This window comes from Bos javanicus, chromosome 16, assembly GCF_032452875.1.
Source record: "Bos javanicus breed banteng chromosome 16, ARS-OSU_banteng_1.0, whole genome shotgun sequence".
In the NCBI taxonomy this organism is placed as follows: Eukaryota; Metazoa; Chordata; class Mammalia; order Artiodactyla; family Bovidae; genus Bos; species Bos javanicus.
This window is the reverse complement of record NC_083883.1, coordinates 65,174,006-65,201,123: the sequence shown is the minus strand read 5'-3', so window position 1 is coordinate 65,201,123 and position 27,118 is coordinate 65,174,006. Positions and strand designations below refer to the sequence as shown.

Genomic DNA, 27,118 nt, shown 5'->3' with positions numbered 1-27,118 from the left:
CCAAAGCCTTTGACTGTGTGGATCCAACTCAGAGTAGGAGTTAAAATTTAACTACAGAGTGGAGCCAACCATAAGCAAAAAATGTCCCACACTTAGGAAATCTTGCTATGTACCAGACTGTGACAGTCATTGGGGTGTAATAGTGAACAAGACAGAAGCTGTTCCTGTTCTTATGGAAGTTTGGGGCAAGTTGGATAACAGAAGCATCAGATTGACTACCCAGGTTCAAAGCCTGCCTCCCCCACTTATTAGCTGTGTGAACTTGGACAGGTTACTTGTCTAAGTCCCAGTTACCTCATCTGTAAGGTATAATCAAAGAACCTACTTAACTGAGATTCCATGAAAATTAAGTGGTATAATGAATGCAGAGTGCTAAGCATACTGTCTGGTACGTGGTAGGGTCTGAATAAACATTGATGAAGAAGGTGAGCAAATCAAAAGGCAGTCACAATGCAGGACACAGTGATAATGCTGTGATACAAGAAAAACAGTACTTGTGAGGAGAGGCATTCACTCACACCCATGGGGCTCAAAGAAGGCTCTGGAAGTAGATTAAGTAGATTCAAGTTTGCATCTACTGGCTAAGAGAGGGCATGCTACATTTGAAGCCTAAAAGAAGTTCCATATGGCTGGAGTAAAGAGATAGGGTGCAGAGGGGGGGCAATTAGGAACCAGATCCTGAGACAACTTGTTAGATGCTTAAGAGTTTGGATAGTATTCTAAGGGTCATGGGAAGCCACCGAAGGAGTCAAAGCTAGAGAGTGATACGGTTTGATTTATATTTTACAGAAATATCCCTTTGCCTGGAATATGAAAGATGCCTTAGGGGAGGGAAAGATTACTGGCAGGAAGTCCAGCCAGATTTCTTTTATAATTAGAGAGAAAGAGAGAGAAAGGTGGCCTGAAGCTGAAAAATAGCAGAAAGATAAAGGAAAATGGAACAATTCTGGAGATATTTAGAAAGTAATTGGCTGGAAAGTAAGATATACAGTTTTTTTCCTGTATCTTTCTTTGTCTTGCTTTATTCATTTCTTTGTTCACTTAAATTGAGAAACAAGGGCTTCCCTGGTGGTCCAGTGGCTAAGACTTCGTGCTCCCAAAGCAGGGAGCCCAGGTTCTATCCCTGGTCAAGGAACTAGATCCCATACACCACAACCACAAAATCCCACATGCCACAGCAAACAGTGAAGATGCCATGTGCCACAGCTAAGATTGGGCGCAGCCAAGTCAAAAAAATCAAATTGGGAAACAAAAATTCTTTAGCAAACTTATTTTCTTAGATAACAGATCAGTGCTATAACAGTGGTCTCCATGTGCAGATAACCCATCCTAGTTATTTAACATAGAAGACATTAGTATTGAAAATTTAGGACATGGGGAAAAAAAAGGTGGAGTGGGGCCTGTATTTGCATTTGGCTTTTGCTTTGGTGACCTTCAAATTCTGCAGCATAGTTTAGTGATCACCATCCATTTTCTTGTTAGCATAGTCTTTTTTTTTTTAAAGTGAAATATAAAGGGGAATTCCCTGGTGGTGCAGTGATTGAGGCTCCATGCTTTCACTGCCGAGGGCCAGATTCAGCCCCTGGTCAGGGAACTAAGATCCCACAAGTCGCATGGTGCATCCAAAATAATAATAATAATGGGATATAATTGACATATAACATTATATTAGGGATTTCCCTGGTGGTCCACTGGTTAGGGCTTTGTGCTTCCACTGCATGGGGTGCAAGTTTGATCCCTGGTTGGGGAACTAAGATCCTGTAAAAACAACAGCAGACCAAAAAAATACATTGTAGTCATTTCAGGTACAACATAATGATTTGATTATATGCATGCATTGCAAAATGATCACAGTAAGTCTAGTTAACATCTGTCCCCATACATAGTTACAAAAAAATTTTTTTTCTTTTGATGAGAACTGTTGAGATGTACTCTCCCAGCAGCTTTCAAATATGCAATACATTATTGTTAACTATAGTTACCATGCTATTCGTCACATCCCAGGATAATCTTTAATCTGAGCTACATCTCTAGAGCCGTCAAAGAGGTAATAAAAAGTATCGTGCCACACCATCTTTGGCACTCCTTGTCTAGTTCGTACACCTGTTTTTCCTGGGGGAGTTTGATTTTGGGGTGTTTGGGATGTTAGAAGTGGAACCTCCACTTGTTTTCTACATCTCCGAAATTTGAGGAATGATGGGATTGAAATTCTGGGTTCTATCTGACTTAACCAAATTGTGAGGTATTGATGTAATGGAAAAAATATTTTGTATTTTAAGTCCTCCATCCTTTATTTAATGCTCCCTTGAGCCAAATGTGTTTTCCATTTGGGTGACTTAAAGGAGGGAGGCAGAGATAGTCTCAGATGTCATTTCAGGGAATTATTTTACTTCTTAATCAATTATACTTCTTGCTAAGTCTGTTAGAACTGATTTTCCTACCTCCCATTTCTCTTGGGAAAACTTTATGATAAGTAGTGAAATCTTTGGTCTCAAGATGAAAGCAGTGACTCGTATGTGCCCTTCACCCCATTATCTGAAAGAAGCCATGATAAATAAAGCAGCAAATTTCTGAACTAGTTGAAGAAATTTTTTATTTTTAATGGTATACAATGCTTTTTTGGTTATAAAGACCCATGTACATTTTTTTTCTTTCACTGTAGTGCCAGAAGAATTGGTATGTTTATAATTGATAATCAGGTTTTAAAATTTGGAAACATCTTTTGTTTTTGAAACATGATTAGAATAATTAGAGAAATTACAAGTCTGAATAAGAGTCTGGGGATTTAGAGCTGGAGAAAGGGGGATCTTAATTTTTAGGATATTTTTCACCCCAGAGACATAAAAATATTTGCTTGTAAGGAAAATGAGAGAATAAAACCAGTCACTTTAGCTGTATCCCTGAAGATGTTTATTTTGAAGAGAAGTGGAGAAAGCAGAGAGAACTATAGAAATGTGGAGAAGTGAAGAGAATCCCAAGGAGTCATGGTTTTCTCAGAATAATATGTTTTTTTCTCATAATCATATTTTTACCAAGAAACATGAAATAAATATTCAATATCTAACATGATCCCGGGAACTAGGGAGCTATATTTGTGTGTGTGACTTTGTGCACTTCCTATAAAGGATGATTCCTAATATTACTTAGGAACCCAGCTTCATAAACATGGAATTGTTTTACCCTGACTTGTGATGTGTGTAAAAACAAAAAATGTTAGTCGCATCCAACTCTTTGGGACCCCAAGGACTGTAGCCTGCCTCTGTCCATGGAATTCTCCAGGCGAAAATGCGGGAGTGGGTTGCCATTCCTTTACTCTAGGGATCTTTCCAATCCAGGGATTGAACCCAGGTCTCCCAGGCAGATTCTTTATCATCTGAGCCACCATGGATGATTAACCCAGACTAAGTAAATAGGGAGATACGTGAGCATACATACCCACTCTGCTAGACTTCACATATGCACATTTCAAATCAGACTCAACAGACACTTTAGCTTGCCCATCAGAATAGATATTTATTGCCAGGAATGTTCTGGGTTGGACTATGTGCCTTGAGCCTTTTGGAAACTGAACTGGCTGGAGCAGATTGCAAGGTTTAGGCTGTAGGAGAATGACTCAGGTTCTTTTTCAGCCTAAAGCAATTACCCAGCTGTTGGGAAGTTGAAATATTGAACCAAATTATATTACCTAAGTTAAAATAAACACCCCTGAGAATAGATCATGATATATACTAAGGTACATGTATTATGCAATGATTAACATTCCTATTAGTATTTCTATATCTTGTGAACCAGCCTTGGAATCTTCCCTGAGAATAAGTTTGTTGTTAGTATGTTTTTTTGGTATTTGTTTTCATTGGTTGAGATATATATACACTATTAGCACATTAGCACATTCCCAAAGTCATTACCCTGTAAGATTGGAACTCGCAGAAACACCCTTGATAAAGTCATCAACAGAATAATTAAATGCTCAAAAACAATAAGTATTTTGTATATAACAACTACAGAGTTTAGCCTAAAGCTGATGATATGCTTTAAAAAAAAACTCATTTATTCTCACATGGTCTTATTTAAACCATATAGAACCCCTGTAAATACACAGGACATGTATTATATATAGTACAGCAGTCCCCCCTTATCAATGGGGGATACGCCAAGACTCCCAGTGGATGCCTGAAACTGAAGATAGTATTGAATCCTATATATACTATATTTTACCCTATATGTGAATACCTATGATAAAATTTAATTTATAAATTAGGCACAGTAAGAGATTAACAACAATAATAATATAAAATAGCTACAACAATATACTGTAATAAAAATTATGTGAATGTGGTCCCTCTCTCAAAAATTTCTTCTTGTGCTGTATTACCCTTCTTGTGATGATGTAACATAATGAAACACATGATGAGATGAAGTGAAGTGAATGACCGAGCATTAGGCTACTATTGACATTCTGAGGATTTTTCCGAAGAAGGATTGTCTGCTTTGGATGATCCTGGATCATCATTTGGTTGTCAGGAACAGATTTTGTTGGTGGTTGGGGGTCCCAGAAAGATGGAGCCAGAGGGCACACGATTTCATCCTGCTAATCAAAACAGCATGTAAGTCAAAACTTATGAATTGTTTATCTCTAGAATTTTACATTTAATATTTTCAGACCAACATTGACCATAAGTAGCTGAAACCAGGGATGAGGGTGGACCACTGTATCTCCAGTCTTAGCAATAAATGACCCAAAGCCAAACAATTGGCAAGTGGCAGAACCAAGATTTGTTTTCAGTGTTTTTCTGTTTCAGTTCCAGAGCCCTCTTTGGGGATACACAAATTAGAGATCCTCAGCAAAGAAAATTACAAGAGTCAATTAGAATCACAACCAATTAATCTAATCTATAGAATTTAAACTATGCCTTAAGACATAACCTACAAGACTAAACATATTTATTGCATTGTATTACAAATTCACGTTTCATTGTTACTCTCTGAGCATTTTGTATTTAATTCATCAGTGAATATTTACTGACCACTATTCTGTGTGGGAATATTGAATTAGACATTGTTTTCTTTCCTTTTATTAAAATTAACTTGTAGAGTGAGTGCCCAGTCATTCCAGCAAGTATTTTGTTGCCTACTTTTCCATTTTTCCTCTATAGAGGAGGGGAAGGCCTGAAGGCTTGGTAAGGCGATTCTCTGTTCTTCAAACGCTGTTACAAAGTTCCATTTATAAAATGGGTATCACTTATTGACCATCTACTATATGCTAGGTGTTCTACATATATTACTGGTAACCTTCACATCTCTGTGGTTTGGTGTGGGTATGCTGCTGCTGCTGCTAAGTAGCTTCAGTCATGTCCGACTCTTAGCAACCCCATGGACTGCAGCCCACCAGGCTCCTCTGTCCATGGGATTTTCCAGGCAGGAGTACTAGAGTCAGTTGCCATTGCCTTCTCCTTGGTGTGGGTATAGTCATCCTTATTTTTATGAATGTATAAAAATGTCCAGACATACCTCAGAGATATTGCAAGTTTGGTTCTAGACTATCCCAATAAAGGAATATGGCAATAAAGTGAGTCACATGGATTTTTTTTTTTTTGGTTTCTCAAAGCATATAAAATTCATGTTTACACTGTACTGTGGTCAGTTATGGAGAAGGCAATGGCACCCTACTCCAGTACTCTTGCCTGGAAAATCCCATGGATGGAGGACCCTGGTAGGCTCCAGTCCATGGGGTCGCTAAGAGTCGGACATGACTAAATGACTTCACTTTCACTTTTCACTTTCATGCACTGGAGAAGGAAATGGCAACCCACTCCAGTATTCTTGCCTGGAGAATTCCAGGGATGAGGGAGCCTGGTGGGCTGCCGTCTATGGGGTTGCACAGAGTCGGACACAACTGAATCGACTTAGCAGCAGCAGCAGCATGGTCAGTTAACTTTGAAATTGCATTATGTCTTAAAAATGTACATGCCTTAATTTTTAAAAATGCTTTTTTTGGCTTAAAAAAATGATAGCCATCATCTGTACCTTCAGCAAGTCATAAAGTTTTTGCTGATGGAGGGTCTTGGATGCCGATAGCTGCTGACTGATCAAGGTGGTGATTGCTGAGGTTGGGGTGGCTCTGGCAGCTTTTTGAAATAAGACAGCAATGGAGTTTGCTACATCAGTCGACCCTTCCTTTCACCCGAACACTTACAGGCCACTGGAGAGTTATTAATTGGCCTAATTTCAATGTTATTGTGTCTCAGGAAATAAGGAGGCCTGAGGAGAGGGAGGGAGATGAGCATTCAGAACACAGATTTATCATTTAAGTTTGCCATCTCACATGGTGTGGTTCATAGTGCTCCTAAACAATTACCATAGACAACTGATTGCACATCGCTGTCATAAGTATAATAATGATGGAAAAGCTTGAATATGGTGACACAGAGACCTGATGTGAGCAAATGCTGTTGGAAAAAACGGTATGGGTACACATTGCTCAACTCAAGGTTACCACAAACTTTCAATCTGCAGAAGAAACAGTCTCTGTGAAGTTCAGCAAAACAAGGTATGCCTGTACAGCGTAGCAGTGAAACCAGACGAGATAGCCTTGGATCAACAGCAGGGCCTTCAGTTAAAAGTACCTGGGATTGAACCTGGCTCCACACTTACTTCTACCAGTTATTTCATTTCTGTCTTCTCCCTTACGCGCATCTCTAAAATGGGATAAAATTATTTGAACTCACAGAATTTTGGTGTTAAATGAATTAACATCTGTAGATGGCTTACAGTGCCAGGGCTTGTTGATAGTGAATGTCAGCTATTCATTTGGTGTGTCCTGGAGCTGAGTCTGAGCACCTCTTTTTCTTCTTTTTATGTATATCTGTTACTCCCAAAGTGACCTCATTTACTCCCATGGTTTTAAATATAAAACTATACTGATGACTCCAGAATTTATATTTCCTGCCAAAACGATACTTTTCAAGTGTAAGTCATCTCATGTCACTTCTCCATTCAAAACCCTCCAGTGACTTCTTATCTCTGAAAAAGCCAAAGCCCTAACAAGGGCCTGTAAGGCCCTATCTGATCTGTCCTACTTTTCCAATCTATCTCCCACCATTTTCCACTCACTTTCTTTGCTCCAGGCGTACGGGTGTGCTTGTTGAAGACTCCCAAACACTCTTGCTCCTCAGGCTCTTTGCATCAGGCTTCCCTGGTGGCTCAGCTGGTAAAGACTCCACCTGCAATGTGGGAGACCTGGGTTTGATTCCTAGGTTGGGAAGATCCCCTGCAGAAGGGAATGGCTACTTCCCTTCCATGGAATTCCATGGACTGTATAGTCCATGGGGTCCAAAAGAGTTGGACACGACTGAGCGACTTTCACTTTCACTTTCTTTCAGGTTATGTTCTTCCCCAGATATTCAAATGACACATTCCTTCAGTTCTTTCAGGTCTTTGCTCAGATCCCGTCTTACTGGAGAGGCCGTCTATGACCACTTAAATAAAGGAGGGTTTCCCTTTCTTTTTCTTCTCACCTAGCTTTTTTTCCCTTCCCATTGTGATGTCTGTTGTCATTGTTGTTCTTCAGTTGCTAAGTTGTGTTCGACGTTTTGCAACCCCTTTGACTGTAGCCTGCCAGGATCCTCTGTCCCTGGGGTTTCCAAGGCAAGAATACTGGAGTGGGTTGCCATTTCCTTCTCCAGGAGATCTTCCCAACCTAGGGATCAAACCTGCATTTCCTGCATCAGCAGGCAGATTCTTTACCACCAGAGAAGCCTATGGTATCTATTACCATTATGTTTATTTTGTTTTTTAATGATCTGTTTTGCCCTCTAGAATGTGAGCTGTATTAAAGCAGGAACTTTGGTTTGTTCACAGCCCCTAAATCAAGTGCCTGGCACATGGCAAATAAATATTTTTTGTTCAGCTAGTAAGTATCAGAGTTTCAAACCCAAGTCAGGCCCCCCTAAACATCTCCTGCTTGTCTACTGCACTAGTCTGTATCCCGTATCAGGAAGGATACAAAACCATTAAAATATACATCAATTCTGATGTCTTTAACATGTCTTTAAACTAGAAACTTTATGCATATTAAGATTGATTTGCTGTTCAGTATAACAAATATTTACTGTACACCACAAATACATGCTCTTAAATAAGAAACAATGACCAACCCATTAAAATAAGTAGAAATTTACCTAAGAATCTAGAAGCCCCAGAAAGGTAAATATTTGTACTTATGGATCTCTAAGTTCAGAGTTATTACATGCAACTAAAACTAATACAATGGTATATGTCAATTATATCTCATTTTTTAATGCCATTTAAAAAAAATCTCGAGTTATTAGGTCTATTTTTTGTATCAGACTAGAACACTTGGTCATCCCTGAATCTTTCCCCATCTTTCTCATTCTCCATCTACTCATTTACTTAAGCCAAATTTCTAGACACTTTTTTAGATTGTTCTTTCTCCCTTCCTTCACATCTAGTTCATTTGCAAAGATTGTAAACTTTACCAACAAAACTTATCCCGAGACCATTTTATTCTCATCAGCTTTACCTCTGTAAAACCTAGGCCAAGGACAACTCCACCTGCCAACCCACCAGCGGGATTTCCTAAATGCTTTCCTTGTCTTCCCATTTTCCACTGAGAAGCCAGAGTGATCTTATAAAAATGTAAATTACTTGTCATTTCCCTGCCTAAAAGCTTCAGTGGTTTCCTTTTGTTATTCCTCTCTAAGTTATTTCTTTTAGAAAAACATCCAAACCCTACCCTAGCCTACAAGCCCTACTTGATTTGGTCCTGATCACCAGTCCAATCTTCTCTCTTCGCATTTTCCCCATTATTCATACACTCAAGTCTCTCTGGCCTTTCATTTCTAGGAGGACAATGAACCCCTCCTTGCCCCAGAATATTTATACTAGCAACTCCTTGTCATTTAGGTCACAGTTTAAATTTCACCACCGCAGAGAGGCCTTCCCTAACTTCTTCATTTCAATTAGTCCCCTCTCCTCGTTCACCCTTTGTTCTGTCAGAGAGTGAACTGCATTCACTTATTGTGTGTGGCACAATCACCATCTAATATGTTCCTTCTCTGTTTATTGTCTGTCTCTTTCCAGTAGAATGTAAACTTGATGAAGACTGAGACTTTGCTTTATCAGCAGGGTTTATATCAGAGTCTAACACATCGTGGACACTCAAACACTTATGAATGGGTAAATCTTTGTCTGAATTTTGATAGCTTATGTAAGATCACAATAGTTTTAAACACAGCTTTAGTAACTCTGTGACATCCGTGTTCTCATTGCTTCAAGGCACAAAAGGAGCAGTATGCCAGGAGAAGGATTCAGCTTCCTCCTATATCTTGGCAACCACTTGGTCAAGCTCTGGACTCAGTTCAGTAGTTCAAAACCATGAGATAAGGGGGGAAAGACAAGAAGTAAATACTCCCCAGTTGATCAATTGTCATTTCTCACTTAAAATTTTGAGAGGGAGAGAAAGAGAACAGTTCTTAAAATCAAACACTTTTGGAGCTGGAAATGTTGGAGAAAGTTGATGTCGACAGAAAAAAAAAATGTTCGATTAGGGGAGGAAAACTAATTCAGAAGGAGAAAAGAGAAAGGGTTCACACCGTGCTGATCGTTGCCTGTTGGAGTGTTCAGGGTTGGGCTTGGGTACCACATCTTGATTTGTAGATAAACACTAAGGAAGAGAGGGTGAGGTGGGGTAGGGTCAGAGAAAGGGAGGAGACGGAGACCAGCTCGAGAGACGCGAAAGAAGCTAGAAGGAAAGCAGAACGGAGCTTAGCATGTACAAAGGCAGCCTCGGATCTTGCCGGAGCTGCAAGCGTTAAAGGGAGGCGGGGAGTGACGCGGTTTGCGTCTGGAGCGGCTCCTCGGAGTCCACAGCATCCACCGCCGGAGCCTCGCCTTCCTTTCTCCCTCTGCAGACACATCGAGACACAAAAAGAGAAGCGACCCCTGGGCCAGCGCGAGGGACCCGCCCGCGCCATGACCGAGACCACCAAGACGCACGTTATCTTGCTCGCCTGCGGCAGCTTCAATCCCATCACCAAAGGGCACATTCAGATGTTCGGTGAGTCCTCCCGCCCACCCCCGAGACTGCTTCCGCCTCTCTCCTTTCCACGGCACCTGTGTTTTCCAGGGCGTGTGACGGTTTGGCGAGTGCCCATCCGGAGGGGTGTGCTGGCTGATCCAGCTGGTGAGAGGTCAGCTCCTCTATCCTGGGCTCCCGGCAGGGGATGCCAGCTGCTCTTTCGAGGCGTCACTCGCTCGGGCCAGACCCGGCTTGCTGGGGGGCCATGGGGTGGGGGATGGGAGGGGCTGGAGGCGAGTGTTGTTTTGGGTTGGGTGGGAGGTCGAGGTTTGAGGGCTGGGGTGCGGTGGTTCGTTTGGAGACTTGGCGAATGAGGATCCGGATGGGGGAAGAGGCTGGGGCGCGGAGAAGGTAGAAGGGGGTCGGAGATAACGTGCTATTTGTTTAGGTTGGGCTGAAAGCTCGAAGGAGTTAATGATGTATAGGCTTCGGAGACACAAAAACACACACTCAACACACCAGGAACTGGGCTGGGCTCAAGGAGATTCGTTTATGGTTTGGCTGATGGTTTGGGGGGCGGCCCGGGGCAAATGTTTGAGGGTTGTGAACCGTGTATTACCCGCGCGAGGCGGAAGGCTTAGTGAATGTGGAGGTGGGGGGACAGGGGGCGGGGGCCTGGTCTCCGCTGCCGGGACCAGTCGCCTAGGAAGGGGAGGAGGCGGGGCGGTCGCTGCGGGCGGCCCTCTGCGAGCCGGTGTTGAAGGATGGGGCCCAAGTTGGCTGAGGCTCTGCCCAGGGCGGTGATGGCACCCGCGAGGCTTGCGTTGTGCGAGTGTGTGTATGAGTGTGTGTGTGTGTGTGCGCGCGCGTGTGTTGTGTGTTGGGGCGGGGGGAGAGGGCATTGTCGCGCGTTTTTTTTCATAGGCTTTGGGGCGAAGAGAGAGACGGAGCGAACCGGGGCTCCTGGCTGTTGGGTTGGGATGCAGAAGTGGCGAGGGAAAGGTGATCCTTGCCTGGGGGCGGTCTCGGGCCACCGATGCTGCTCGGGTGCTGGTGCTGGAGGACCCGAAGGTGCCGGGGCGTGCGCGTTTAGACTCCGAGGAAGGGACGCGGAGGCCACTGTAGTAGCAAGGATTGAGAAGTTAGAAGTTGGGGTGCTTTTTTTCTGGCACTGAGGGAAGAGGAAAGCGAGTGGGCCGGGGGTGGATGAATGAAGGACAGGAGGCCTCAACCCGGCTGGCCAGCGAGGCGCTGTCCGGAGACGGTGGTGCTGAAACGCAGGGTGCGCCGGAGCTGCCTGCCGACACACGTGTTTACCCCGAGCCTGAGGAATGCGTGGGCCCTCCTAAGGGCTGTTTAATGAAAGCCACGATGTATCGGTAAAGACAGGGCAAGGTGGCTTCGAAGAAAAAATATTCCTCTTTTAAACTAACAGGTGAGTTGAACTGGGCACCCCTAATAAAAACCTCATGAAAAGAGTATACTTTGAACAGAGTGCGCATCGTATAGGCACATTCATAGGATTCTAGGAGGGAGACTGAGGTAGCCATCTCTTCCTCACCGCGGTACTTTCACTTTTAAAAGCGTTGAGTCAGGAGCTGGTGCCAACTTACCTATTAAAGACTGTTGTTCAAGCATGAGGGTAGAGCAGAGCAAGTCATCAGCCTTCTAAGACAGTATCAGTGCCCTGGGAACACTCTCTTTTCACCTTCTTTTGATTTTGGTGTCTTCAGTCCTGTTCTTCTCTGTGAGTCTTTACTCTAGCCATTTTATGTTGCTATACTTTATTCCTCTCAGTTACCCAGAGAGAGGGGGACTTTCCTGTGGAATTCCGTGGCTCTAGAAATTTTTAGTGGGCCAGCAGGTACTCTCCCTTTCTTCCTGGAGCCAAGGATGTACTTAATTCCACTTGTTTTGTATTGCAAAAGGGGCAGATTTAGATTGAGAACAAAGGATTTTGCCTTGAGGCTTTGTTAAGTTGCTGCTGACCTACCAATTCTCCATGACTTTAGAGGAGAGAATATAAGGAAATAAATATGGATTACAGCAGAGAGGTTTAGACTTTTTGACAGTAGTGATTTTTGCTTGCCAGTGGAACTGAGGAAGAGGAGAGAATATCTGTCAACAAAGCCTTTTGAGTGTCCATTATGTGTAGTCCAGAGAGCAACGTCAAAGAGGATGTGGTGTGCCCACTGTGGCTTTAAGGAGCTTATAACCTAATGAAGGATTTAGCACGTATACATTGAAAAGGGAACAAGAACCCAAAGTACATATTAAGCTATTTTTTGTAGACTCTCTTATGGGAATCTTTGAGCTAGTGATAAGTTTTGTTAATTTATTTTTGTAAAGCAGCTTCTGATTTACAAAGCATTTCCATTGTGTATGTCTCTTATTCCTAGTAAGAAGCTTATAAGAAAGGCATCATTATCTCCATTTTACAAACAAGAAACTGATGTTCAGAGGCCAAGTGGCTCTCTTAAGTAGCTTAAGTGACATGGAGAGTGGGTGGCAGAAATGAGACTTGAACCCCACATTTCAGATTCCTCTTGAATAGGCCTTTGCACTGTACCAAAAGCAGAAAGAAGCGCTCACTAATCTTCTGACTGTATAATTCCATGAACTCTATTTTCTTCAAGCATATACTAACAGATTAGAATTAAATTTGCCATCAACTAAGTAAGTTTCCTAAATATGCATTTCCTTAAGAGCTCTTCCCCATTTCTAAAGAAACCAATCATCCATGATCTATTTTCTCCTTTTAAATGACTTTTAAAAAATTTCCCCCAACAATACAGAATTAATGCAATAAAATGATCAAACTTCTTAAAGATTCTTGAAATTAGTAATAGAAAAACTTTTAAAAGACCCAAACAAGGACTTCCCTGGTGGTCCAGTGACTAAGACCCTGCCATCCCAATGCAGGGTGCCTGGATTCCATCCCTGGTCAGAGAACTAGATCCCACGTACTACACCTGAGTTCACATGCTGCAACTAAAAGAACCTGCATGCCCCAGTGAAGATCGAAAATCCCAGAGGCTGCACATAAGACCCGCCGCAGTCAAATAAAAAAAGATTCCCCCATAGTTCAGAGGTAAAAAAAAAAAAATCCACCTGCAGTACACGAGACGTGGCAGGAGCCTCAACAGGAGCTGCAGGTTCGATCCCTGGGTCAGGAAGATCCCCTGGAGGAGGGAATGACAACCCACTCCAGTATTCTTGTCTGGGAAATCCATGGACAGAGGGCTACAGTCCATGGGGTTGCAAAAGAATCAAATATGGCTGAGAGACTAAACAACAAACAGCAAAAAATAAATTTAATTAAAGACCCAAATAGGACTTTGAAATTAGACACCTTTAAGAGAGCTCCTATATTTTGAAATCCAGTTTTGCTCACCAAAGAAAAAAGAGACTGTAAACAAACAAACAAAAAAGTGACATTCAGAACTAAAAACTCACTCTTCATCTCTGTAAAGTAGTACTTGTACAGTTCTCAATATGTATAAAATATTTCAGAATGAACTTTTCCTTTGATTCTGAAAGGGGAATTGATATTATTCTTGTTTATGACTATGGAAACATGTAAGAAAAGATCAGTATTTGTGATAGAGATATTTGACACCTATATACTTAACTGTAACTAAAATGCTTTCAGGGATGAATAAAAGGTTTTGGCAAAGTAGACCCCTAAACCCATGGTGTCTTATTTCATGTCTGCCTTATTACATACAAAAATAACATGAGGCTAGAAAGTCTCTCTTTTTCTTTTTAACCTGTAAATTCTTAGTTATTAAGCATGAGAGATTATATTTCAGTAAAACTTTCTTTGCATTTGTATTGCCATGTTTGTCAATAAATATGCCAGTGAGAGATCTCTGGGTCAGGAAGATCCCCTGGAGGAGGCAACAGCAACCCACTCCAGTATTTTTGCCTGGAGAATCCCCATGGACAGAGGGGCCTGGTGGCCTACAGTCCATGGGGCCGCAAAGAGTTGGACATGACTGAAGCGACTTGGCACACATGCATGCATGAATGCTAGTGGGAGATCAGATAGTAAGTTTAAACAGAAAAGTAAGGAAAGACTGATCAGATTAACTTCCATGAAAAGTAAAGGAATTGAGGGACTTGATCACAGAAGAAATGTGTCCTGTTTATTTGATGAGTGCAAAATAATTGGATTTTCCAGTTTTTCTGCTTCAAAATATTTTTGAATTGAACAGTTGGGTTTTTTGAAAAGAGACATAATCCAATTCTGTTTCTCTTGAAAGCTAATGAAGACGACTTTCTACTTGCTGTGAAATTGGAATTGCAGCCCCTATTGCTACAGCTAGAATCATAAGAAAAATTAATTTGAGTTGCTACCAATATGTAGCTGCTGCTGCTGCTGTAAGTCGCTTCAGTCGTGTCCGACTCTGTGCGACCCCATAGACAGCAGCCCACCAGGCTCCCCTGTCCCTGGGATTCTCAAGGCAAGAACACTGGAGTGGGTTGCCATTTCCTTCTCCAATGCATAAAAGTGAAAAGTGAAAGTGAAGTCGCTCAGTCGTGTCCGACTCTTAGCAACCCCATGGACTGCAGCCTACCAGGCTCTTCCGTCACAGTCTAAAATCAAGAAATTATTTAGTGTGTTTGAAATGCATATTTTAAAAAAGATCATTAAGCAGTATGGCTCATTAAGTGGTGCTTTTGCACCACTATTTGATACCACCCTATAAGTTAAACTGGATAGTGTTATCATCATTCTTTTATAAACAACAAAGCAGAGGAACAGGTTTAGGTCATTTGTTCACAATCATAAAGCAAAAGTCAAATAGAATCAATTTCCTGATATACAGACTCTGTATCTCACCAAAGATGCTTTTTTATTCCTTTAATTACAACAGCATTTATGAAAAGAGGAGCCATTGAACTTAGTTATCAACAAAGGGTAATGAGAACTTTATAAATTGTTTACCTTTGCAAAACAAACCACCAACAAAATATATTCAGTAGAGATATCTGTTCCCTATATCTTATGCTTATAATAAGGAAAAAGTGAAAGTGAAAGCCTCAGTCATGTTTGACTCTCTGTGACCCCATGAACTGTAGTCTACCAGGCTCCTCTGTCCATGGAATTCTCCAAGCCAGGATACTGGAGTGGGTAGCTGTTCCCTTCTCCAAGGAATCTTCCCAACCCAAGTCTCCCACATTGCAGGTGGATTCTTTACCATCTGAGCCACCAAGGAAGTCTTATAATGAGGACAAGTTATTTCTTTTCTCAGTATTTGTGTATTGTCCATTTAACTGTGTGGCTGGGACATTTTTTTCACCATTTCTCCTCCTTCTCCACTCTTCTATTACCACAACTAGCTCCTACTCATCCTTCAGATTTTAGCCTCAGCAGAACTTCCTCAGGGAACCTCCACTGACTCCTATATTAATTGTGGTTACCTGACATTTGATCCTGCATAACTTTATATTTTCCATGTCATAACTCTAATCTCGTTCTTTGTTTCATGACTATTTCCCATGCTAGACAATAAACTTTACTGAGACAGAAACTATGCTTGGTTTAACTATTGATTTACTGACTAGTACCTAACATGGAATAGGCTCTCCATAATATGGGGTTGGGGCTTCCCTGGTAGCTCAGCTGGTAAAGAATCCACCTGCAATACAGGTGACCCAAGTTCAATTCCTGAGTCAGGAAGTTCCCCTGGAGAAGGAATCTGCTACCCACTCCAGTATTCTTGGGCTTCCCTGGGGGCTCAGACAATAAAGAATCCACCTGCAGTGTGGGAGACCTGGGTTTGATCACTGGGCTGGGAAGATCCCCTGGAGGAAGGCATGGCAACCCACTCCAGTATTCTTGCCTGGAGAATCCCCATGGACAGAGGAGCCTGGGGGGCTAGAGTCCACGGGATCACAAAGAGTCAGACACAACTGAGCGACTAAGCACGGCACAGCTGCATATGGGATTGGCCAAAAAGTTCATTTGAGTTTTTGTATGATGTTCCAGAAAAACCTGAACAAACTCTTTGGCCAACCCAATAGTATAATATAATAACAATTGCAAAAAGCAAGTCTTTGCTTCATAATAGTTGTTGAATTTAAAAAAAAAAATGAATGTGTAGAATGTTGTTCCTGGTGGAGGAATCAAGCATGCATAAGGTCTGGGGTGATAAGATAGAGAGCCATGACATATTAGAACAAAAGAGCTCAGGAGGATTCAAGATGCGGGGGGTAGTAAGAGATAAGACTGGAAAGTTAGGTGGAATTCTGATCAATCATGAAGACTTTACGTCCTATTAAAGAATTTAGAGTTTATGCCAATGCCAATGACAAATATTGCATTTTTTAAGAAAAGGGATGTAATAATCATATTCATGAAATTGTGATTTAATTGAATTTTGAATATAAATTGGTGAAGGGAAAGGATGGAGATGTGGTGACCAGCTAGGAACCTATTTCAGCAGTACAGAGTTCGAGTCAGAAAAGACTATTACCTTGCCCAGGTTGGTGGGGTTTGGGATGGAGAGTGAATGTGTATTTAAAAATATTTAGAAGGTAAAAGATCCTTATTTTGTGATTTGATGGGTAGGTGATGGCAAAATAGTCTAGTGTAATTGGCAGGTTTTAATCCAAGGTGGATGGGTAAAGAACATTATGGAAAAGAAGCAGGTTTGGGTTTGGTGAGGAAAGTGAAGATTCATATTTCCTACTCTACAATTTTGGGAATATGCATTCTAACCAAATATTAATACTAATGCCAAAGAAAGTGAAAGTCATTCAGTCATGTCTGACTCTGCAACCCTGTGGACTGTAGCCTGCCAACTTCCTCTGGCCTTGGAATCTCCAGGCAAAATACTGGACTGGGTTGCCATTCCCTTCTCCAGGGGGTCTTCCTAACCCATGGATTGAGCCTGGGTCTCCTGCGTTGTAGGCAGATTTCTTTGCTGTCTGAGCCACCAGGGAAGCCTAATGCAAAAGAAGGAAATACTTAAATTCAAAGGTTCTTTGTAGCCTAAGACATCTGAAACTTCAAATGAAAACTCCCAGTAGGTTCCATTTGGATTATTCAAAGCTCTTCATTCAAGAAATATATTGAAATTCATTAACATTATGGAAATAAAAAGATAAAGAGTTTGCTAGCTTTTTTATAACCCTAAAGTTGACTCTTTTGTAATGTTGAGGCTGTGAAACTGAAAACAGTTGATGCAGTTCAAAAGACCATTCCAAAACTTACCCATCATTGTGATGAGAGCTGTAATAATATAATATAAGGCTGACCAAAAATCTCATTCAGGTTTTTTCATACAGTGTTGCGAAAAACCCAAGCAAACTTTTTGGCCAACCTAATACATTTAGGTGGATGCTTGGAAATTCTAATTCACTGGTAAGTTGAAGGTTCAATAATGGAAACGCATGCATCACTCATGGTAGTTTCATTGGTAAGGGCTGTGCCTGCTCATGACATGAGAATAATGGCTGAAAAAAAATGTAGATATTTTTGCCTACATGAACAGGTTTACTTTCTCCTGCTGAACTGATTGACTGAACCCTGAGTGGACATAATTATGCTAATTATGATAGGCAACTCTCCCATCTAGAACGTGTCTCAAACCAAGGAACAGGATATAACCCAGAAGGTTGATGTGCTAAAAATTTTGAAATGAAGAAATATTAATTTTAAGTTTCTCTTTTCATTTTCCTTGATCTTATTCTACATATCCAAATGATTATGCTTAAAACTATCAGAATTAAGAGGTTTCTGTGACTTTTAGTTTGCATTGCTGCTTAGTAGGAACATCCTTTAAAATGTTGCAAGTCTCAAGAGAAACACTTCTACACAAATTTCCAATTTTAGACCAAGTCAAATGAACAGCCTAAAGTGCGGAGGCAAACTCAACTGGAAACGTAACCTGTCAACCCTCAAGCCTGGATCTCCCTCTGCTTTAGAGAGATCCTCAGACATGAGAGGAAAATGCACAACTAGGTGGATCATCTCTATTTTCTGTTATTTTTCTGTTGCTAGGCAATAATTGTGAAAGTAAACTATGCATGACCGGGAAAGAGAATGAAAACCCCATTTTGCAAGTGTTTCTTTAAAAAAATTCAAATCTAAATTTTATAATATCATGGTCCTCTTAGCTACTAATACAGTGCTGTATGTGTAGTGGATACTTAATCAATATTTAATGATACTATGAAATACACACTTTCTAGTAGAGTTCTCGTTCATTTTTAAAGTGTTCAACTCATCCTGAATTGCTCAAGAAAGATTCTAAAGGAACAAAGGAATGCATTAATTTTTTTCTTTAATTTTTGGCCACACCCCATGGCACATGGGACCTTACTTCCCTAACCAGGGATCAAACCCACACTCCTTGCATTAGAAGGTGGAGTCTTAACCACTGGACTGCTGGGGAAGTCCCTAAATTTTTTTTTTTTTAACACTGGTTTAAAAAAAATACTCAGCACACCAAATTTTGGTTAAACAAAGGCATTTAAAGTAATTTTTAAGGATCTAATCTAACAAACTAAGAACTGGGATATAGGAATGCATTTTATTTCCCTGGTGTCTCAGATGATAAAGCGTCTGCCTGCAATGTGGGGGACCGGGGTTTGATTCCTGGGTCGGAAAGATCCCCTGGAGAAGGAAATGGCAATCCACTCCAGCACTCTTGCCTGGAAAATCCCATGGAAGGAGGAGCCTGATAGGCTACAGTCCATGGGGTTGCAAAGAGTCGGACATGACTGAGCGACTTCACTTTCACTTATACAACTTTATGGATATGTGTTCCATATCTCAATATAGGTAAATGCAGTGTCAGTTTACAAAGAATGCAATTTTCCATTGTCATAGGTTTTCCAATTATAAGCATTCAAATGCCTGGATCACATTTGCTTTTTTTTTTTTTAAATACAGTTTGGCAGATAGCCTCAGAAATATTTTAGACTAAAAAAGATGTTCAGTGGCTTACATGGTATGACTAAGGCCATCTTCCTGGCATTGGCACCCTCCTCCTTTTGTGCAGTATCTCAATGATCTACGAACTCTGCAGCAAAGGCAAATATTATAAAGACTACCAGCATCATCGTCTTCCCCATGATCATTTTAATAATGGAGTTAACCTTATTTGAGCCTCTTAAACTCTACTACCATTAAACTGTTTTCCACTAAATCTATGGCATAATTCTCTTTTGTTCTGAACAAGTGAGCCAATCAGGGAAATTCTTGTAATTTTGGTGATAAGGGAGTAAAAGGAAGAGGTAGAAAAGGCAAGGCTCAGAGGCTAACCTGGAAAGTGGTAACAGCTAAATTGCATTCTTTTTCTGCTCTTTCTTCTTCATCAGGTTGCCTCCACATGGGTAACTATGCTCAGACATATTGGCCTCATATAATATTTACCAGACAGTAGGAGAGGGAGTGAAATCTAGCCCCTAGATAAGACTAAATGCTTATAGTTTTTCTCTACCCTTGGCCCAATATTAAATTCTCAACAAAATAGCTGAGTGATCCTTGTAAAATGTAAGTCAGATGTAAGTCAGATCATGTTGCTCCTCTGCTGAAAACTCTCCAACGGTTCCCTATTTTGTTCAGGGTCAAAGTCATTTTAATGATTTACAAGGTCTCCAAGACCCGCTACCTTTCCCCCCTGTCTCCCTACATCAACACATCTCTTTGCCATCTCACTTTTAGCCAACCTCACTGACCTCTTGTTTTATCCTTAGAGCCTTCACTGAATGTTCTCACTGCCTAGAATGCCCTTCCGCCATATACCCCATGTCTATTTCACTCTCTTTGTCCAAATGCAACCTCTCACTGTCTACTTGACAGGTCCTGCTTCCCTGATCACATAATTTAAAATCACAGCTCATACACTCCCAATCCCCTTTATCATACTCTACTTATATCTTTTTCTCTTATCTCTTGTCCCCTTTTAACAAAGACAAAGTGAAGTGAAGTGAAAGTCACTCAGTCGTGTCCGACTCTTTGCGGCCCCATGGACCATACAGTCCATGGAATTTTCCAGGCCAGAATACTGGAGTGGGTACCCTTTCCTTTCTCCAGAGGATCTTCCCAACCCAGGTACCAAACCCAGGTCTCCCACATTGCAGCAGATTCTTTACCAGCTGAGCCACAGGGAAGCCCAAGAATTCTGGAGGGAGTAACCTATTCCTTCTCCAGGGGATCTTTCCGACCCAGGAATCGAACCAGGGTCTCCTGCTTTGCAGGCGGATTCTTTAGCAACTGAGCTATCAGGGAAGCTCTGATAGCTTTAACAAAGATAGATGTTATCTTTCACCATTGATTGTTTAATGTCTGTATCCCCAGCTAGCATGTGAGCTCTTCAAATGCAGGGAATCTTCATTTACTCTGCTCACTCATATATCTCAGGCTCCTTGAAGACTGCCTAGCCATAATGCTCAATAAATGTCTGTTGAATGAGTGAATGAATGAAATGTTAGAATTACCTACTATTCCAACCTCAGTTCTAGATTCTTTCTGTGGCAGAGAAGGTAAAGTCTTTACGAGGGATCAGTGAGCATTGATTCATTCAATAGATGATTATTGAGTTATGAATATGTCTCAGGCACTGTGCTAGGCCTCAATTAAAGGCATTCCTTCTTATGCCTCAGGGAGACCATCTTCTGTAGAGGAGATAAGCTGTACATAGCCGTTTGAGTCAAAGTGCCTTAAAAGAGGGGAGAATGACGTAAAGTGGGAACACTGAGGGAAAAGTGATCCCTCCAGGTATGGTGGGAGGACCACCAGGGCAGGTGTAGTGAGAGTGAGCTTGAAGGTAGGAGTTGTCCAGTGGACAGGATGGAGAATGGCATTCTGGGCCAAGAGCTAGTATGTGAAAAGGCCCCAAACAGCTTCACACATGAAGGGACCTCCAGGGAGCTTGCTAGGTGACTGGAGTGTGGGTGGGGACAGGAAAGGGCAGGAGATGAGAGAGCCAGAAAACAGGTCTGGGCAGGGGTAGGGGGTGGACACCAAAGAGTTTAGACTTTACCCAGGCAGAGAAGTGCATTGCAGATGTGGGACCTACCTCCCAAATGTCAATGTTGTCTTTATTAGGATTCTGACCCCATGATTTTATATATGCATTTTAAAGTTATTATTTCCTTGTCACTCTTCTAAATATGGAAGGGGGATTCCCTGGTGGGCCAGTGGTTAAGATTCTGCGCCTTCACTGCTGAGGGCCTGGGTGCAATCCTTGGTTGAGGAACTAAAATCCCAAAAGCCACATGGAGCAAGCAAAAAATTAAGAAATTAAAAAAAATATGGAGTATTTTTTCTCCCAAGATTGAAAAAATTTATTTACTTCTTAATTTTTGTTTTCTGAAATGGAACCATTGTCCATTCTACTGAGGAATAAATAAGTGGGAAATTATACTGCTGTACAACCCACCTAAGCAGATCAACAGTCAAACAATCACTTCTCTGATAGAAGTTGTTCTCGCCTAGGTTCTAAAGGTAACCCTCTGTACTTCAGTGGGGTGCTCCCCTCACTGCTGTTAGAGTATTTTCAGGTTTGGTGACCTCAGATCACCCTTGTGTGATCTTCCGTGATTTTGTAGCTTTTGCGTCACGTGCCTGCTCTCTTTTTCTCTAGGCTTAATTGTCTGGAGAGTGAGGACTGTTGGAGATCTTTTTCTTTGACACTGGTTTTCTGCTGTAATAATTTTCAGAGGTCTTGAATAAGTATACTGTATATCTGTTTTTGCTCAAAGCTATGGGTTTTTGTGACTTTTAAATTTATTATTATATGATTTTAAAGCCCCAAATAAATGACATTCCAGTGTGTGAGTATGTGGGTGGGGAGCGGTGGTGGTTGGGTTTCTCATTGCTTTATTCCTGAATATTTTTCTAAGCCTTCATCTTAGTACCCACAGAGGGATCCTCATTCTATGAAGTACTGAGATTAACTTACATCAATAATTATTCACATCTTTTTTGAGACATGTATGTGCTGATAAATACTTAGCAGCATATGGCTTATCAGAAGAACTACAATATCTTTAAAATAAGACAACTTTTTTTTCAACTTAGAGACTGTCACCCATTATAAATTAAAATTAAGAAAGACAATAAAGTATTATATGTATAAATTTAAGACATAATTGCCTCATTTACCATGAACCAATCTTGCTAAGCACAGTTTAAAAATTATTTACTTGTTATGCCCCAGGGAATCAAAGTTTATAGATAATACATGATTTTCCCACGCTGTGAATCACATGGATAAAGAGTAGATAAATGTCTCTGTTTTTTCCTATTGCTTCATTATTTCTCTGTATACGGAACATAATAAACTGAATTTCTATTGATTTTAGAATATACTTAGTCTCCTTTAACCTTTGTTTTATCGTCTGCAAATAGGGTAATTGATATAAGTCAGGGGTCAGCAAAACTCCAGCCTGCCAGATAAATGTGGTGTGCAAGCTAACAATAGCTGTTACATTTTTAAATGTTGGAGAAAACATACAAGAAGAAAGATACTTGAAGCACATGAAAATTTTCTGAAATTTAAATATGAGCATTCATAAATAAAGTGTTTTTTATTTTAATGTATTTATTTTTAATTGAAAGATAATTGCTTTGCAAAATTGTGTTGGTTTCTGCCATACAAATGACATGAATCAGTCATAGGTATACCTATGTCCCCTCCCTCTTGAAGCTCCCTCCCACCTCCCACCCCATCCCATCTCTCTAGGTTGCCACAGAGCACCGGTTTAAGCTTCCTGAGTTATACAGCAAATCCCCACTGGCTGTTTCTCTTACAGGTAGTAGTGTATACGTTTCCATGCTACTTTCTCCATTCATCCCACCATTCTCCTTCACGTGAATGTTGTCTCTGCTTATTTTCATATGACAACAGTAGAGTTGAGTAGTTGTGATGACAACTGTTTATAGACTGCAAAGCCTAAAATATTTACTACTGTCTGACTGTTTACAGAAAAAGTTTGCCTATCCCTGATGTACCCTACCTCTGAGGGTTGGAATGGGGAGTGAATTTGAAGGGTTCTAAAAATATAAAGTACAGTTGAAGTTCATTACCCAGTGGAACTCTTTAATGAACAATTTTCAGTCTAAACTAAATCTCTGAAAGGACTCATTTAAGCAGCAAATGTAGTTTCAATTTCATAATTGTAATTTTTCTGGCCGACTGAGTAAATGACTGTGTTCACAATGGGGATGATTTTCTGGTGTTTGGTTTACATTGGGCATTGATTAGCCCCTCTGGCTAATGTCGGACGTTTATCTGGTGCTGAACACTTGATGTACTTTCCCAGAACATCCTTTTCCTGATTCACAGCTACTTCCTTCTTTCCATCTAATATTTTGTATACTTTATATTGAGGATTTAAAAAAATAGCACAGCAATTGCATTGGGCTTTTGCAGGCTGCTCTTGCAGTCACATCTCGGTTTTCTGCAGGATCTCACCTCTTTCTGAACTCTGCTAGCACTTGGTTTGTACCTCTGTTAGAGCACTTAGCACATTGTGCTGTGGGTTGCAGCTATTTCAGTGCATGCTTCATATTCTCTATCAGATTTAGGCTCTTGCCTATGTCATAGGGCTTTTTGTATCTCCTAAAGTGCTCTAGGCAAATGGAAGTTACTATAAATATTTAGCAAATGAATGAATGATTGAATGGTTGGGAATATTCAGAATCTCAAATTTTAGGCAAAATAGGTAATTGGGAATCAGACAAGAATTTGGAAATCAGGAAACATAGGAAAACAGAATTTCATATATGCCAGAGTCAGAAAACAGGAGAAACAGCAACCATTTAGTGACTTCAAAACTGAGATGGATTGTTGCCTCAAGGTAAGAAGGCTCATGTGCCATGTATAGCCTTTCCAGGCACTCACAAGGGAACCTGCAAGTCATGCTTAGGAGCTATTAAGTTTGTGACTTGGCAGGAATGGAAAATGTGGGGTCAAGGATGAAGGTGAATCCTCAAACTATCCACTGGATGCTACAGTCAGATGCTTTAGTACGTCCAGCAATGGTTTCTCAGTGAGGCAAAAGTAGGCTGGGGGATGAGGGAGGAGTTAAATTTTATTTAGTCATGGTTTGATAAGGGTTTCATGTACATGGCACTTGACACAGGGGAGCTTAGTTCAGATAAGCAAAATGAACAAAAAACTTTGGTTTGTCAATTGTAAGATTTCGCTTCAGAAATCATAGAATCGCCATTCAGGGAACATTTCAAAAACCACTCATCCAGTCCCCAAATCCCTTTTAAAACACTTTCACAAGTATTTGTCCAGACTTTGGCGTAAGATCTTCCAGGGCCAAGGAAAGCTCTCTTTTCAGAGGCAGCCAAATAGCTCTTGGCACAGTTTTACTTTTTTCAAGATTATTTCTTCTATTGGGCTGACATTGACCTTCCTGAGACTTCCATATGTTGGCCCTAGTTCTTTTCCTTGAGATTCATGCAACAGGTCTAATCTGTCTTGCTCTGCTCGTGAGACATTCAGATAGCTGAAGATAGCTGCTCTGCCCTCCTCACTAGTCTTCTCCTTAGGCTAACAAGTTCCTTCAGCTGAACATCAATTACTGTTTCTAGTTTTCATAATGTTCTGGTTCATCCTTTTTGAACATATCTTCATTGTCTACATCCCTCTTTAAATGTCCTGCCAGTTTGTGATGCAGCCTTCTGATGCAGTGAGCTCTCTTACCTATGATTGAATGTAGCTTATGGTATGTTCCCCTTATGGGTGGCACTGTGTCTCTCTAATGGAATCAGGTAAGACAAGTTATGGTTAGCTTCATGCGGAAATGTCCTGACACTCTGACTAATCAATCAATTTGGTGAACGAAATGACGTAGTCCAATTAGTTCAATTTATTTAAAAGTCTGGCTGGTAAAACAAATCTGATTAGTACAGTGCCAACCTATATGCAGGTCAGGAAGCAAGAGTTAGAACTGGACATGGAACAACAGACTGGTTCCAAATAGGAAAAGGAGTACGTCAAGGCTGCATATTGTCACCCTGCTTATTTAACTTATATGCAGAGTACATCATGAGAAACACTGGGCTGGAAGAAGCACAAGCTGGAATCAAGATTGCCGGGAGAAATATCAATAACCTCAGATATGCAGATGACACCACCCTTATGGCAGAAAGTGAAGAGGAGCTAAAAAGCCTCTTGATGAAAGTGAAAGTGGAGAGTGAAAAAGTTGGCTTAAAGCTCAACATTCAGAAAACGAAGATCATGGCATCTGGTCCCATCACTTCATGGGGAATAGATGGGGAAACAGTGGAAACAGTGTCAGACTTTATTTTTGGGGGCTCCAAAATCACTGCAGATGGTGATTGCAGCTATGAAATTAAAAGACCCTTACTCCTTGGAAGGAAAGTTATGACCAACCTAGATAGCATATTCAAAAGCAGAGACATTACTTTGCCAACAAAGGTCCGTCTAGTCAAGACTATGGTTTTTCCTGTGGTCATGTATGGATGTGAGAGTTGGACTGTGAAGAAAGCTGAGTGCCAAAGAATTGATGCTTTTGAACTGTGGTGTTGGAGAAGACTCTTGAGAGTCCCTTGGACTGCAAGGAGATCCAATCAGTCCATTCTGAAGGAGATCAGCCCTGGGATTTCTTTGGAAGGAATGATGCTAAAGCTGAAACTCCAGTATTTTGGCCACCTCATGTGAAGAGTTGAGTCATTGGAAAAGACTCTGATGCTGGGAGGGATTGGGGGCAGGAGGAGAAGGGGATGACAGAGGATGAGATGGCTGGGTGGCATCACTGACTCGATGGACGTGAGTCTGAGTGAACTCCGGGAGTTGGTGATGGACAGGGAGGCCTGGCGTGCTGCGATTCATGGGGTCACAAAGAGTCGGACATGACTGAGCCACTGAACTGAACTGAACTGAAGATGGGTATCTTCTGGAACTTTGTAGGTCAGTGCACATGCTTGGTTGTGTGAGATGTCATCCACACACTGAGAGTCACATGTTCCTTTCAGGATAAGGAAGAAATTTCTCAGGTTCCAGGATGGGGCTAACACTACACATCTCTAAATTGCTGATGTATCAAGTTTATTTATTTATTTGGCTGTGTCAGATCTTAGTTGCAGAATGTGAGATCCACGTTGGGAGCATGGAGACTTAGCCACTGGATGGTCAGGGAGGTCCCAAGTTTCTTAGTATTTCATTGTAAGGGCTATTACTTACTTTTTCAATGGGTTCTATCGAGAGTTCCAAATCAATTCTTGTCCATGTTTCAAAGTCCTGGTTTGGGGACTGAACTCTAACTTTTTCCCTATCTTGTCCGGCTCTTCTCCTCATGATTGTGCCCTCGGTACTCCCCTATTCCCAGCGCTCCCATGAGAGTGAAAAAATGCTCTTGTTCCCTGCAGTGGTGACTTTGTCCCAACAGAGGTGCGCAGTGACACATTTAAATTGGGCATATGGAATCTTAAAAATACGTGTATATAACAAATAGGTCATTTTCCTTATGGAAATTTCCAAATATGCCAGAGTAAACAGCGCATGGGCTTAGCTGCTTCAAGGCATGTAGGATCTCCCCAGACCAGCGATTGAACCCATGTCCTCTGCATTGGCAGGCAGATTCCTATCCACTGAGCCACCAGGGAAGCCCCCAAAGTACTTGTCACCCAACTTCAATAATTACAGATGCATTGCCAGTCTTGATTCATTAATACTCCTACCCCTACCCCTGCCCTATATTCTTTTGAAGCAAATCCCAGGCATCCTATTGTTTCAAGGTGAGGTCCTTTCAACTAACGCATAATTACTTCTCTGTCTATATGATCTCCGTGTGCAGACTGGAGCTTTCTCCTCTTCATTTCTTGTTTGTTTGCTTGACAATTTCAGTTGCAGACAGGGCTGGTATGGGGACAATGTCTAATTTCCATCTTTGAGCAGATATAATAATTCTTTCATCCCAGTAAACAGTAAGTGACTCTTTAGCATTGGCATTACTTTTACTGCAAGGGATTTATGGCCTCTCCATTCTTTCTCACATCATATAGGGCCTCCAAGTCTCCCCTCCAGAGTGGAGCTCACACTGGGCACAATGAGCCATTCTTCCATGACATGCAACATTCGG

The 27,118-nt window shown here is 41.2% G+C and overlaps 1 protein-coding gene across 7 annotated transcripts in view; it reads left to right on the top strand.

The window, feature by feature from the left end:
- The window catches only part of NMNAT2 (nicotinamide nucleotide adenylyltransferase 2), a 217,688-nt gene that overhangs the window by 42,107 nt on the left and 148,463 nt on the right, over window positions 1-27,118 (top strand). For all 7 annotated transcript variants that reach the window (XM_061383453.1, XM_061383446.1, XM_061383449.1 and 4 more), the window contains one exon: window positions 9,933-10,078. In XM_061383453.1, the coding sequence (XP_061239437.1) occupies window positions 9,994-10,078 (85 nt within the window). In that variant the 5' untranslated portion in view covers window positions 9,933-9,993. The remainder of the gene's footprint in view (window positions 1-9,932; window positions 10,079-27,118) is intronic.